The sequence below is a fragment of the Lampetra planeri genome, chromosome 8, assembly GCF_965212315.1.
Source record: "Lampetra planeri chromosome 8, kcLamPlan1.2.h2, whole genome shotgun sequence".
In the NCBI taxonomy this organism is placed as follows: Eukaryota; Metazoa; Chordata; class Hyperoartia; order Petromyzontiformes; family Petromyzontidae; genus Lampetra; species Lampetra planeri.
In genome coordinates, this window is record NC_136114.1 from 3500448 (window position 1) to 3514633 (window position 14186).

The 14186-nt window shown below is 45.0% G+C and overlaps 1 protein-coding gene across 1 annotated transcript in view; it reads left to right on the plus strand.

Annotated features, from left to right (window-relative positions):
- TMTC2 (transmembrane O-mannosyltransferase targeting cadherins 2) overlaps positions 1–14186 on the plus strand; it is a 270005-nt gene that overhangs the window by 196050 nt on the left and 59769 nt on the right. The window contains exons 4-6 of the mRNA XM_078596730.1: positions 7574–7915; positions 9370–10000; positions 12893–13007. Of these exons, the coding sequence (XP_078452856.1) occupies positions 7574–7915; positions 9370–10000; positions 12893–13007 (1088 nt within the window). The remainder of the gene's footprint in view (positions 1–7573; positions 7916–9369; positions 10001–12892; positions 13008–14186) is intronic.

Below are 14186 nucleotides of genomic sequence, written 5' to 3' on the forward strand. Positions count from 1 at the left end.
TGGTTAACCGATATATGATAGCTTGTTGTTTTGACAGCAAGTAGTTCATCATAGAGATGTAGTCTGTGCCTTGTGTAGCTTGTCGTGGTTCAGATTTGCTAAATTTCATATTTCCTCTAATTAATAATAATAATAATCAATACAAAGATAATGGGTTAGAGCGGTGATGTTGATGGTCGATTTTTCACCCATGTCTGGACGTGGAGGAAGAATATTTTTTAGTTCATATATTCATGTTTATTTGTTTTGGCCCTTAATATTAGTACAGTAACATACAAGTTTTCACATCACTACTGAATGATGGGTTAAGTCAAATCCTGATCAGGATTTTAAGTAACGGTACTCTAACCACTGCACCATCTGGCTGCATCCTAGATAAATAAATGACTGTTTTCTTTCCTGTGTATTTGTTTTTGTGATCTGAAACAAGTACATAACCCCAAGAAGGATATTTCTCAGTATTCTATTTTTCCTAAGTAAGAACTACAATGTCATCGATATTGTACAATATAAACAATATTTGTTATTATGTAATACTTCCTAACATAGAAGGACAAAGATCCCACTTTAACGGACTATTGGGATAAGTGCTGTTAGTGAGCATGAATGAAGGCCGGTATGGCACACGAGGGGGTGGGTGACCAGCTCCACTCCTGCCTCCCCAATGCTGATGTTTACACACTGCACCAGGAACTTATTTAAGTCTGAGTCGACATAGGGGAGCCCCAGTAACAGCTCCCCAAATAATCTACTGATGACTTTTATACAGCATTACTCATGAAAATTGCGTCTCACAATCGCTGGGGAACGACAGGCACGAGCTGGAAGGCTGTTAGGTAGTAAGCCGGCGCCAACAATTGTTCTGCAGTTCTCTATGTATTAAGATGTTTTCAGTATTTAGTGAGCATTCATACATGTGGAAGAAACTCCAAGTATGCACGGGGGCAACACTTCATCCCATACAAACGGGACAGATTATATAAGTCCACACTTTTCTGAACTGTGTTTTGCTGTGCGATCCGCAAATCCTCACCTCCACAGTTCTATATTGTATGCGGGCATTGCCACTGCCCGGCTGCTATCAGATGCAACTTGTATTGATGGCACAGCAATCTGTATTTATGTTGAACTTTATTCGCACCGTACGTAGCCAATCGTACTAACTTGCCAATAGTGGTTGTTCAATGGATAGTCTGGCTCTACTTCAGAACGATTAAGGGTTACGACTTTGACTTGCCTTTAGCTTCAGTTATTTTGAGCAATACTTTTTCAATATAGGGAATTCCAATACAGCGTGATCACAACATCACCAGGATACACGGTACTAAGATGAGGGCATTATTCTTCCCTTGTTTTATTCACCCTTCAGGGCTCGCAAGACTTGTATTGCAATGCCTACAGATAGCAGAACTCCCTGTGTCATGGGTGCTGGGGTCAGCACTCATAGATGGTGCCCTGTAAATTGCACTCAAAGCTCAGAATGCATAACTAGATATTGGTGTTCCTGTCATCATGCCCCAGTTCACTTTGCTTTTACCAGGCTGTCCCCGTAGAAAACCCTTAAAAGGTTTCTGATCTTACATGACTAAATGTACGTAGGTATGTTGAACTTCTTTCGCATCGCACGCAGTCAACCGTGCTAATCTGAGATGCTGGGGAAGGACAACAAACTAGACACATAAAGCAGTTCTAAATAAATTAGTTTTAAATATAATAATGTTTCTCTTGTGCCTACGGCTCTACCCTCTATCACATTATCCCCGTCATCCTATGCTCTTAACTTTTCCCTTAAACATTTGTTTGTCTCTTTCTCCAATGTTATTTCAATTGTGCTGTCTGCGTCATGTCATACGGTGAAGACATTTCATTTGGAACTTTTGCAGACTAATGCCACCCAATGAGCTCGTGGCCCTCACAAGGATATTCCATAGAACTATTGCTTAAATCCCTTCAAGTGGCATTTGTATTGTATAATAGGGGCAGCACTTTCCTATTTTCCGCGCGACAGAAACATGCCATTCATATGACAGTCAACAGTCAGAGCTATGTTTCTTTGTTAAACATTCAGAGTTGGAGTTTATACAAATTATTCGTGCATTCATTGGTGACCAAGTTGACACCATTAACTCAATACGGAAACAATTTGAATTCATAATCAACGTTTTTGGGTTTAGATCGCGTTATTTATAAATGTGTCGTAACCCTCCACCACCCGACACGGCCAATCAGTAAAAAAGTGTCACGTTGACAAAAGACAATTAGTTCACTGCTTTAGCCCACCGGTGTGTTGAAGCGTGAAACCACAACATTTACAATTTGAGTACGACGTTTCGCTGGTAATTGCATCCAGCATCATCGGGCTGTATATACGCTTCAACACACCGGTGGGCTAAAGCAGTGAACTAATTGTCTTTTGTCAACGTGACACTTTTTTACTGATTGGCCGTGTCGGGTGGTGGAGGGTTACGACACATTTATAAATAACGCGATCTAAACCCAAAAACGTTGATTATGAATAATATTGGTCGCGAAAGCCTACGTGTTAATTTGAATTCATATAGCATCTAAATGCAACTGCATCTAGAGGCACTTTACACAAGTGAGGTGCTACACAGGAGAATGTTTGAGAACCCAGTATTATTATTAAAGTGTACATAGCCTGGCACAAGCACCGTGGTGACATCACTGCCACTTAGTGGTGAAGGGCGGTTGTTGTTGTTGTTCTTATTAGAGGCCATCCATTTAGTACGTACGCTTGGAGGGGGGGAGGGGGTGACCCAAATGCGCACGCTTGCGTATTGGGGGCCTACTGACAACGTACGCATAGGAAACAGGGCGGGGGGGTGAAGCCTCGATAATAATGTGTCTACATTGGCCTTCAAATGAGTTAGATAGTCCGGCGGTGGACTATCTGTTTGTTTAAACACGTTAATATTATTAATCCTTGTTCGTTTCTGCGTGGATTAAATATCGGCCGTTCTATAGGATTCGGGGGGGGGGGGGGGGTGCGTCAAGCGTACGTACGCAGGTGGGGGGGGGGGTTAAAAAGTATGCGTGCATACAGTGAGGGGGGAGGGGTCATGTTTTGACAAATTTTTGCGTACCTACTAAATGGATGGCCCCTTATTGTGGGTGGCTGAAACCCAGATTTCAGGATCTCAGTGGTGCTGGTTCAGTGTCCTGAACTATAACACTGGTCTACAGCAAAAATGCTTCCACCTCAACCGTGAGTAGTCCAACTTTACTTATTCTGGGTCACTGAGAATTAAAATTATGCTTAAAATTGTTGATTGGCTTTAGTTTTCAAGATATGCTACTGGGTCAGTATATACGACCCTTGACTTGGGAATGGCGGAGGATAAGTGAGTTATAAAGGGAAGGGATCTCAATTTAAACCATAAATGACTAAATTACATCTTTGACTGGATCTATTAATAATTCTATGACTGGGTTTGGACAGTACTTGCTTTTTGAGCAAAACAATGAATGATGCAATCTGAAACTGGTATTGTATCATACATGATATAAATTGCATCATGTTATTCCTAGAAGTCATGGATGATGCAATCATAACTCGGCTGAACAAATTGCCCTATATCAGCTCTAGAAATCATACAGTGTCGTGCTGTTTATTTGTCAGTGTTTGATTTTGCAAAGGGACACATTTCTGTTTAGCCAAAGTGAGCAGAGATGCCTCGTACTTGTGTGAACAAAGCAGATAACTTCTGCTATGTTTGTGGCAAAGTGACTTTTGCATCACAAAAGCGCAGTATAACCACTGGTTAAGAAAGCCTATTGCCTTTATTTTGGCTGCAAAATTGTAGATCTGGACAAGATGTGGGCCCCACACATATGCTGCAACACTTATGCTACAAATATTCACCAGTGGTTGAACAGGAAAATGGAATCTATGCCTTTTGCAGAGCGATTTCACCAGGACATTGCAACAATGAAGAAACGCTATCAGGGCAAATGGAGCCCATCAATGCTTGAATACTATTCCTGGACAGTGACAAGAGATGCTCCATTGAATGAATACAAGAGACAAGCCAAGAAGTGCCGAGTAGACACTGAATAAGGACTAAACTATGTTCTTATATATGCATAATCGTTTTTTTATTTTTGGTTATCCCTGCTATGTAAGGTAAGGTGATGGTTTTGATTGGATCTTTAGATGGCTCCTTCCTCAAGGTTGGGGTGATGGCTTTGCGGATTGTGTAATCTTGAACAAACACAAGATCCAGGTCCGATTTAACACAGTGCACAACATTCGTGACCTAATCCCATCTGTAAAGGACAAGATTCCTGACATGCAATATCCCGGCATCTACAAACTAAGCTGTTCCTGCAGCAGTTACATTGGGGAAACCAAACGACATGTCTCGGACCGTGTTCGTGAACACAATGCAGATCTGAAACATGTCAGGACCAATACTTGTGCCGTAGCTGATCATTACTTTAATGCGGCTGGCTCACATGAAATTGATTTCTCTAAGACGATGGTACTTTGCAAGCCGACTGGCTATCAACAGATTCGTTCACAAAGCCATTCATATATACAGACACATACACACTATGAGATCTCTTTTACCAGTGGCAAAATATAATAGTAAGTTTTTACCCTTTTAAACTGGCACAAAACTGACACCTTTATTCAAGGCATCATGTTTGCAATAACCACAGCACAAGTAGTCAAAAAAAGCAAACAAAAAGAAGCAACTCTGATAATGATAATAATATGCACTGTCCTTGAAGTTGATTGGTCCACACCCGAGACGGCTTTCTTTAGAGCCTAGTCCCCATTGGTGTTGGTCCAGATGACACCAGAAGGCGTACAACTCAAACACAGTGCAATATCAGAGTATTGAGAGCTCGGGCAAAGCATTTACACTATGCGATCTCTTTTACTAGTGGCAAAATATAATAGTAAGTTTTTACCCTTTTAAACTGGTACAAAACTGACACCTTTATTCAAGGCATCATGTTTGCAATAACCACAACACAAGTAGTCAAAAAAGCAAACAAAAAGAAGCAACTCTGATAATGATAATAATATGCACTGTCCTTGAAGTTGATTGGTCCACACCCGAGAAAGCCGTCTCGGGTGTGGACACATAAAAAGACATACGTTTACACTTTGTGTAAAACTCTACTATATGCACAATATACATAGACGTAAAATGTAAAAACTTAAATATCTTGTTAACAGTAGCCAATCAGTTGTTTTAATTGTCATGTTTGAATTCAGCACGTCAAAATCCATAATAAACATTACATTTCGTCTGAAGCAGACGACGTCTAAAACATTATAGACCAGTGTAACATATGCAGCTATCTCCACTTATTTTTTCTGTTAAGTCTCTGGATAGTTTTATAATGAGTATTATTTATAGTAGGTGATAGATGAAAGCTTAAGTAATCAGCATCACCTTCACCTTCCCAAACATGAATGAGTAGAATAACACCGGCATGTCTTTATTATTGTCCTTTTGGCTCCCAAAACATCGCATCCGATTTATGAAATGATGAAGCCATTTGTTTTACATTAATTCAGTCCGAGTGGCATAAAAGTGTCTCTTTACCCAAACATGAGATGGTGCTCCTATGTACCGGTGTCATTGTGCAAGTGGTATACACCCTTTAGTGCTATGGCTGGGATTTAGTGGTATTCATTTTATTGATTGCCAAGAGAAACATTTCCTGATTTGGCCCCTAGCCTGGATTTGAACTCATAACCTATCACATCTTCTGACCACGGCACCAACATGTGACCTTAGCACAGACAAAATAATAATGGATGTTATTTTAACGGGCCTGTCCCATGCAATAAATATTACATTTTGGGTTAAAATAGATGTTGCCATTCTGAGACATATTACGTAATGTGTTGTGTCTCTGATGAACGGTAACGTTGACTGTGTATGTTTCATATTGATTTGTTGTTGCTGGATAGATGACCGACCTGGGCCTATTCCGTAATAGCCAGGTTAGATCATCTTTTTCTGCTATGCTTTTTTTACGGTTGCTTCATTTTAACAAGAGGATAAATCTGCTTCAATATTGAAAATGCTATCCTAATATGGAACTATACTATTTCACATTTTTGTTTCGACAAGGATTGCTTTGTTTGCAAATACAGAACGAGGCAGCTATGCAGCTCGCATGCTGTGTAAAGGTCCAACTTTGTAACGCTACCATTGGCGGACAGGCGTCCACTAGAGGGAGCTCCAGGTAGCTCCTCTAGAGGCTGTTTGGCCGACGACTCCACACTGGCCAAATATCTTGGGGGGGGGAAAGGTGTGATGCTCACACCTTACCCCTCACTATATGCACATCCCTCAGTATTCGCTGTGCTGTAACCATTTATACTGCTGGGTGGACACGGGTGGGGGGGGGGGGCAATTGAACAAGCGTGCCCATTGTTTCATTGGCCTCACCGGGAGAATGAACCGGCGACCTCTGGGGCGCAGGTTCAGAGTGCGAAGCATTACACCGCGGCAGTAGTTTCTCCTACTTCTTCAGAAGACTCGATTAAGTTTCCTCGGTTTAGTTTTTTTTCCACTGAACTCTATGAAGCATAACTATGGCTAATTTACCGTAGGCAGCTCGTGGTGACCCAGACCGCTGAAAAGCACCAGTCATGGAGGTCTAATTTGTTTATATACAAGTCTGTGCATTCTAGTGTGCATAGCATGTGATCTCTGTTCATGCCAGTGAGGTCATATATCAGCCAGTTTCCCCTCCCGCCCTCTCCAAATTGTGTCATGTTGTTAAACACTTTAAGTGAGGGCTTGTAATTTGATGTTTGAAATTGTTTGAACGGGAAATTTTATTTACAAATGCACAACTACACATCACATGCAGACATCGTCTGTGCTGTAATTATTGCGTCAGTGCCACTTGGTCGGATGGCAAACAAGGATTAAGTGTAGGACGTTGTTTATCCAATGGGTCGACTTGCACCCTTTGCTGAGGGCCGCCAATAAAGCTGAGTGCTGGCGCAAACCCTTTGAGGCAGGGACCATCCTCCAATGGTGTTGTGACACAGTGCGGCTGTCCTGCTTTAACTAAGCACAGTATAATGATTGTGTATGTATCTATATTGAAGTTCTTTCGAACCGTATGTATCCAACCGTGCTAATTGGAGGTCCTGGGCCTTTCCTAGGTTGACTCAACCTCAAATGAGTAACTGGCTCGGTGTGTAAACATCGCTGACCAAATCACACTGGTCAAATCTTGGAAATGGGGTTGAGTCTGGATATCAGTTGGATGGACGACCAATAATCACAACGGGTGTCATTGGCTGCTGCGACGCTATGTTGTGAGCACATCAGGGCAGCGAAGCAAAACCCATTGCTTTACTGTCCACCTCTACCTACACGCATTTCCCAGCACGGTGGACAAATGGCCACTACAACCCACAGTGCATAGGCGAGTGCCCTCGTCCCGTAGTGCTGTTGACAAAAGGGTGACGCGTGCTTTTGTGAGTTTTTAGCAATGAGGATGTGAGCAGAGCTTCGTAGCTAACATCCCCATCAATGTGTCCACCCCCTGTTTGTCTGTAAACCTGCAGAGGGGCTACGGTGCCCAGCGAGAGGGGCTGCTCGCGCTGACGCTGGGCTCCGTGCTGCTGCTCGGCCTGCGCCTGCGCTGGATGTGCGGCGGCCCCCCGAGCTTCTCGGGCTCCGACAACCCAGCGGCTGACTCACCGGACACGCTCACGCGGGCCCTCACCTTCCACTACCTCCCGGCTGCCAACGTGGCACTGCTGCTGTGCCCGGCCACGCTCAGCTTTGACTGGTCCATGGACGCCGTGCCGCTGGTGCGCTCCCTGCGCGATCCCCGCAACGTCGCCACCGGCCTCCTCTACCTGGGTCTGGCCGCCTTTCTGTGGTGCATCCTCCGTGGCCTCAGGGTAATGTCCATCCCCCTCACTCTCTCCTGTGCAGCCGTCTGTGCTGTACCGGTCTTCATAGGTGCTCGCTAACAGCACTTGCCCCAACAGTTTGTTAAGGCTATACGGGGATTTATGTCTTTGTGTGTGTGTGTGGGAAGCGGTGGTGTCGTGATTAGCACACTGCGCTTCAAACTTAGGAAGAGGAGTTTAATTCCTGCTAATGGCCAACACCATTGACGATTAACTGAACCGGTTCTGGGCCTCCCCTAGGTCGACTCAGCCTCAAAGGCGGTCAAGCGTGGTCCTGGCCACTCACCCCTTTGTGTGAAATGCCAGTGTTCATGGGTGTTCACTAACAGCCCCCATAGTCTGTTAAGACTATACAGGGGGTGATTGTCTTTGTTTGTGCACATAAGCTTTCACTTTATGGAGCATAGTTTCACTGCTGATGAGAGTAATCTTGATTTGTTTTTGATAAAGTTCCCTTCACGCCGGGCCATTTCAAACTGCTTTACGCGCGATACGCGACTCATATCGCATGTCATCTCAAACATTGTAGGGGCACCCCCAGTGGCAGCTGTCCCCTGTGGGGCACAAGGTGACTCAGCACCTGAACCTGCAAGCAGGGGGCGATTGCTCTGAGTAATCCAGGCGGTTGTGCTATATAGCGCTCTGACGTGTTTTTGGGTTGTGCCATGTGTTGTTAGAGTTTTGGCAGCGCTGGGTCAGTGGTGTTCATGCCCCATTTCAATGATGGAACCACAATGACCTACTAAGCCCCTTTCTTTAAATGTCAACTCTCTGGGACAAATTGATAAAACAGTTGGAAGCCAGTAGTTTAGTAGTACCCTGCAGGCAGGGTTGGCAAATCATGCATAGATGAATTCTGCAAGCTAATGAGATGGATTTTAAGACAGCAAATTATATTTATATGTCTTACATTATTTACCTCTGATTGCTTCCATTCCCACCTGTTTGAAAACAACAAAAAAACGTAGGTTTGAAGCATTCGTGACTGCAAGGATTCATACTTTTAGGTTTTTTCGGTAAAATCCCATAGGTAAAAATATTAACAACAATAATAAATGAAAATAAATCAATTCATTGATTTGAAAATAAATCAAATGATTAATTTATTTTACTTTATTATTATTTTATGTTTTACTTTTTATTATTTTTACCTACGTGACTTTACCGAAAAAACCTAAAAGTAACAAAAAAACAATTGGATCAACCATACAGTTCCAGATGCTCTTGTTTCAGTTTGATCTTTCAGGGGAAGTTAAAAGAGTACCACTTTGTAGGTCATTCTGTGGATAGGCTGGCCATGCCATGGGAATTAAGAATTTGCACCATGCCTGAGGGCTGCCAACAAAGAGTGGAGTGCTGCCTCAGTGCTTCTTTGATCAGAGACACTTCTCCTCTAATATATATGAAAAATTTTTCCAACATCCAAACGCTTGCGTCCACAGCACAGAAAACGTGCACACAGAGGCGGACAGCCCCTATTGCACAAGAGCAATACGAACGGCACGAGCTGCTCGGAGCATGGGGACGGCAGTGCCAATGGCGGTGCACCACCACCACCATCATCACCGCCGCCGCCGCCATTGCCACCTCCGCTCACGACCGTCGCCGTCGTGAAAAACGGCAGCAGGAAGTCCAACGGCGTCGCAGGGTCCGAGGGCAGGCGGGCACCGCGCCCCCGCTCGGAGCGGACGCTCAACGTGGCCATCGCGTCACTGGCGATGCTGGTGCTGCCCTTCGTGCCGGCCACCAACCTCTTCTTCTACGTGGGCTTCGTGATGGCCGAGCGGGTTCTCTACATCCCCAGCATGGGCTACTGCCTGCTGGTGGCGGCCGGCGCCCGGGCACTGGCGAACGCCGGAGGCGCTGCCTCTGCCGCCGCCACCGCCGCCGTCGCCGCCGGCGCTCCCTCCCCCGGTTCTGGCCGGCGACGGCGCAGGCTGCGGCGCGTGCTGCTCGGCGCCGTGACCGGCGGGCTGTTGGCAGTGCACGCGGCGCGCACCGTGCACCGCAACCGCGACTGGGCGAGCGAGGAGGCGCTCTACCGTGCCGGCATCGCCACCAACCCCGCCAAAGGTGCACTGCTACGTGTGCCGCGTGGGTTGTCACTGCGCCTCAGGGGTTTGCCACCCGAGCAGGTGCTTTTGCCAGGGTTTGTCGTATTTTTGCAGCAATTGTTCTGAGGAGATCTCTGAATCTGTTAGCAAAAAAACATTGCCACTGGGGAGACACAGGCGGTCGGGCGTGGTGCTGGCCACCCACCCCCTCGTATGTCGTGCTCGCCTTCATAGGTGGTTGCGGACAGCACTTGCCACAACAGTATGTTAAAGCTATATGGGGGATCTTTGTCTTTGTTGGAATGATGCAATTTCAAGTCGACTGAAGTCCCTGGCAGAGGCGTCACTTTGCTGCACTGCCAGCATGAGAGGTCACTCTGAAAATCAATGGTCTCATTCCGTCTGCAGGTGTTGGGAACATAAATTGAAAACAAAGAGACATATTTTGGCCATTAGAGAAGGAAAACAAACCTTTGCGTGTTTAAAAGCAGAGTCCTACAAATCACTGGGCAGGAATGCGGACGAAGGGATGTGCATGATAGCCGCTGCGTCAGTGCGAAAGTGCATACTTAGACCACGATTTGATTATAAGTGCTGTGTTTATTTTAATCCCATTGAACAAGGATAACAGTAAAGAGTAAAAATAAAAACGCAAGCAAACAATTTTGTAAGCGCTTAGGAAATGATTTAAAGGTTTTTTAAGCAGTAACATTTGGATGGGTCTCTCCCCTCATTGAGGAATGTGGACAGTGATTAATTTGTGTTTTCTTCTGCCGTGAAATTGACACGCGGACATGCCAGCCTGTATTCATTGGCTGAGGAGGGACCTTGTGGGTTTGTGTGATTAAGGGGAAATCAGTTTCATGTCTAAGTCTCCACGGAACTTAAATAAACTAACCACAATCTGTCTACATTGTTTATGCTTAGGAATATAATTACTTTTACACAACGCTATGTATCAGCGCTTTTGTGGGTGTGGATCTTGCACTTTCATCTCAGATAGATTCTAAGTGTGGGGGAGTGTTTAGGGACAAAAAAGTGGAACAAGTTCAACCTCGCAATAATATTTGTGGTCATCACCAGCCATTATTGTCCTTTACATAGCCAGGTGGAAGCCCATTCAGAATCAGAACACATTCTTGTGGAGGGAGCTGGTAGGAACGTTGGGTTGCTCGGTCAATGACCAGGGTCAACGGTGGCATGGTGTATTCCGCAAATATGCCCGACTGTAAGGGCGGGCACAAGCCGGCCTGAGTAGGTTAAACATTGAGTTTTATAAGGGCACCACGGGGTGACCAGCCCCTCCCCAACCAGCCCCACCTCTCCCACCCCCCACCCAGCCCCACCCTCCCCACCCAGCCCCTCCCCACCCTCCCCACCCCACCCAGCACCACCCTCCCCAACCAGCCCCTCCCTCCCCACCCAGCCCCTCCCTGCACGACGGACGGACACAATAATCCCCTATGGGCTGGTGTAACCAGGAGGTTCCTACCAGTATAATGTATTTATACTGGAGGAATCCGATTAGCTCTAAAGCTCTTTTTCACAGATGACCAGTGGAGAGATATTCACAAGCGATGGCAGTGTAACTCTTATTATTTTATGCACAGGTATGTTCATTATGATAATTTAGTTGTACTTTTAAACCTTTGTACTTGGGATTTGTGTAATGTTCAGGCATAATAGTGACCTGCTCTTTTCGATGATGTCACAGGCTCTATACAATTTTAAGTGAAACATATGGCAAACTTAAATAGCAAGACATTTAATACGTGCTTAATTTGTCAGCTTCATGATCATGATACAATTTAATCTCCAAGCTTGAATAATATATTCGCTAAAAAGTATATGTAACATCACGATTTAGTAATTCAGACATTTATAAGATATGCAGTGTCGTTTTCATTTTCATATTTCATCTTTTGTCCTAGTAGTGTTTTGTTGGCCCTTAAATTACTGTGCAGACTATTTTCTCCATCGACATGTACATGTTCACATTGTGTTTCAATTATAGTGTTGAATTTACTTCTCTCGTCCTCTGATTGGATGTAATGCTGGTTGGTGATGAGATTAAATCCGATTGATTGAATTACATCTGATCGTCTGATAAGCTGGAGTAACTGATAAGCCGTACTCCAGCCTATCAGCTGATCAGATGCAATTCAATTAATTAAATCTAATCTAAATGTGTTAACTTAAAACGGAACAAAAATTTTCTTTATAAAATAAATATGTATATATTTTGAAATATCATTATAAGGACTGGTCTGGTGAGCTAGTGACAATCAGAAGCTTCTCTAAACATTCACTATTAATGTATACAGTAACCATTGACACTGACATGAGACTGTGGTCAGAGTGCAGCAATCAAACTAAACTAGTGTTTAGTTTGTTGTCCTTCCCCCGCACCTCCGATGAGCACGGTTGGACACGAAGGGTGCGAAAGAAGTTCAACTTCTTTAAAATAAAAATGTTGCTAGTTCAACTCCCAGTCATGGGTTACTTAGCAGTCTATCATCCTGCAGGGGTCGATAATATGAGTACCACAAATTACATTGTTGTACTGTATCTCTACGCCCCAACATATATGCTCCCCACCTTCACCAACTACCATCCAGCAGGACGTAGATCGGTCAAAGTGCTGTTCATGCACACTCCCGACGGACCGAGACTGGCTCATCATCGTAGGAATGTGAAATTCCCACCATTGATTCAGGGCCTCAATGGACTTGAGTAGAAGCGCGTTATTTAGGCGTGGTTTTCAAATAGAATTGTCGCAAGCAGAGTATCTTGCAGCCTGGCTATTAGCTGTTGGGATGGTGCTGGGGGGGGCAGGCTGGCGGTGTGTGGGACGTGGTGGATAACGAGAGAGGGAGAGACATTGCCTCGTATGTGCCGTGCGTGCGAGCAGCCTGGGGGAACCTGGGCAACGTGCTCAAGAGCCAGGGCAAGGTGGCCGAGGCAGAGCACGCCTACCGCAACGCCCTGCACCACCGCGGGAACATGGCCGACATGCTCTACAACCTGTGAGTGCCACAAACCCATGGCCAACACCTACACCACCGCCTTGCCTCAAACCCATCCACCTTCTCTTCTGTTATAAGCCGCTCGCGGCGATGCACGCCCATAATGCAGCACTGTGGACGCAAGGGTTGGTGGATGTCGTGGTGCCATATCCTGGTTTTCCAGGAGAAAGCGGTACCGCAAAAATACGGACTCCCACCTGTTCCACCAGTATGAATGTAGCCCACTCACACACGTGAGTTTCCTTCCGGGTGCTCCTGTTTCCTCCCACATGTAAACGCGCATTAATTGGGCAACAACACCTTAATATATATAGACAACTACAGCGCTTCCAGCAATTGATGGTGCAGGCTCACCACCTGGCTGCCTTCCCACTTGTCTGTGGTTCTTTACGCCTTCTGTCTTTTAAAATATGTTTATTACAACTCAACACGAGCCCAGTACGAAGCACCCGTCACGGTGCCGAGGGGCGGGGGAGAGAACAGAAACTCTGTGAGAAAAAGCCCGAATTTGCTGCTCTAAGGCTTAATGAGGGGGGTGGGGGAGGGAGATTTGAGCTCTCTGCTCCACTCAGGTGGGGAAAGATAACTAATAAAGTGGTCAAAGAGACAGGGAAGGGGTGGGGAAGGGGGGAACGGGAGAGGGGGAAAATCACACCTTCTGTTTTAAAGAGTGAGCGAATATTGTGTGGCATGTTACAACTTTGAAATTATTACATTACTGTGGTATTTACTAAGTATGCCAGTACACAAACGTTTAGCCTTTGCAAATGGTCGAGGCAAGTGTTTGTAGTTAGCACGTGCTTACATTTTCACAAACAATGCTAGCTAATAATTTATCTTAGCAAATATGAATATATAATGTGTTATAATGCAATCCCACTTGCCAACTTGGTTAAAAGAGAAATTTGCGTCATTATCCTTGAATAAGTTTTTCCATGTAAGGACTGGTTCTGGCTTCATCCCTGCAAATGTTGTTGGTCACGAGAGTTCAGCAAATGTCTCGGGTGCAGAGCGTGCGTTCGGCAATGGTGGCTTTTGGACCGTCTGTGGTTCTGAAATACGTGTTTAGTGTAAGGAAATTGACCTCACAGGTATGTCCAAACATGTAGACCTAATCTAACACTCCTATAATGCTGCTGATGGGGGACAAAACAAAACATAGATGTGATTGCTTTTTTG